Source organism: Manacus vitellinus, unplaced genomic scaffold (assembly GCF_001715985.3).
Source record: "Manacus vitellinus isolate BGI_N305 unplaced genomic scaffold, ASM171598v3 scaffold_177_pilon, whole genome shotgun sequence".
In the NCBI taxonomy this organism is placed as follows: domain Eukaryota; kingdom Metazoa; phylum Chordata; class Aves; order Passeriformes; family Pipridae; genus Manacus; species Manacus vitellinus.
Genome location: NW_021939239.1, coordinates 39,333 through 40,489, shown reverse-complemented (window position 1 = coordinate 40,489; position 1,157 = coordinate 39,333). Strand labels below are relative to the sequence as shown.

Genomic DNA, 1,157 nt, shown 5'->3' with positions numbered 1-1,157 from the left:
GTGGTCTATGAGGTGGGTCTATGGTAACCTGTCCCCAGGTGTGCCCAGGTGCCCCCAGGTGTGCCCAGGTGTGTCTATAAGAGGTATAACCCATCCCCAGGTGTACCCAGGTGTGCCCAGGTGTGTCTCTGGGGGTATAACCCATCCCCAGGTGTGCCCAGGTGTGTCCCCACCCTTACCCAGGTGCGCCGGTGGTGCTGAAGCTGCTGCGGAAGGACCGGACGGGCAGGTGGGGCTTCCTGCGGGAGTTCTGCACTCACCTGTGCCTGCGGGGGCAGCTCACCTGCCTGCAGGTGCTGCCCCTGGCCTTCGAGACCCCCACCCACTTCGGCTTCGCGCAGGAACACGCACCTGCCGGGGACCTGTGTGGGCTGCTCACACCTGGGGTGAGTGCTCAGGTGTGCGGAGACTCACCTGGGCGGGCTGCTCACACCTGGGGTGAGTGCTCAGATGTGTCCGGAGTGGGCACAGGTGTGTTTGGGGGGGGACAGGTGTGAGGGGGAAGGATGGACAGGTGTTAGGGATGCACCTGTCTGGGACCTTTGCGGGCTCCCCGAGAACAAGGTGAACCCCTGCACTCATAGGTGACCCCACAGGTGACCCAAGGTGACACCAGGTGACCCCAGGTATCTCCAGGTGACCCCAGGTGTGTCCCCCCCTCCCCAGGTGAGTCTCCCTGAGTCCCAGGTGAATCCCTGCACTCACAAGTGACCCCACAGGTGACCCAAATGATGACTCTAGGTGACCATAGGTGACCTCAGGTGACCCCAGGTGACATTGGGTGACCATGTGTCCCACCAGGCGTGTCCCCCCCTCCTCAGGTGGGCCTTCCTGAGCCGCAGGTGAAGCGCGTGGCCACCCAGGTGGGCGCGGCCCTGGATTACCTGCACGGCCATGCCCTGGTGCACCGAGACGTGAAACTGGACAACGTGCTGGCCTTCGACCCCCAGTGCCAACTGGTCAAACTGGGCGACTTCGGCCTCACCCGCGTCATGGGCTGGCAGGTGGGGCCCACCTGCGGCTCGGGCCACGCCCCCTATGCCGCACCTGAGCTGTGCCACCTGCGCGAGGCGGAGACGCTGCGCCTGGAGCCCAGCCTGGACTCCTGGGCCTTCGGCGTCCTCCTCTTCGCCCTCCTCACAGGCACCTTCCCCTGG

General features: G+C 65.3%; 1 protein-coding gene across 1 annotated transcript in view; it reads left to right on the top strand.

Annotated features, from left to right (window-relative positions):
• The window catches only part of LOC108639214 (uncharacterized serine/threonine-protein kinase SBK3-like), a gene marked incomplete at its 3' end in the record, with an annotated part of 4,106 nt that extends 2,955 nt beyond the window's left edge, over positions 1-1,151 (top strand). Inside the window, exons 2-3 of the mRNA XM_029958871.1 lie at positions 152-386; positions 822-1,151. Of these exons, the coding sequence (XP_029814731.1) occupies positions 152-386; positions 822-1,151 (565 nt within the window). The remainder of the gene's footprint in view (positions 1-151; positions 387-821) is intronic.
• Positions 1,152-1,157: the final 6 nt, after the last annotated feature.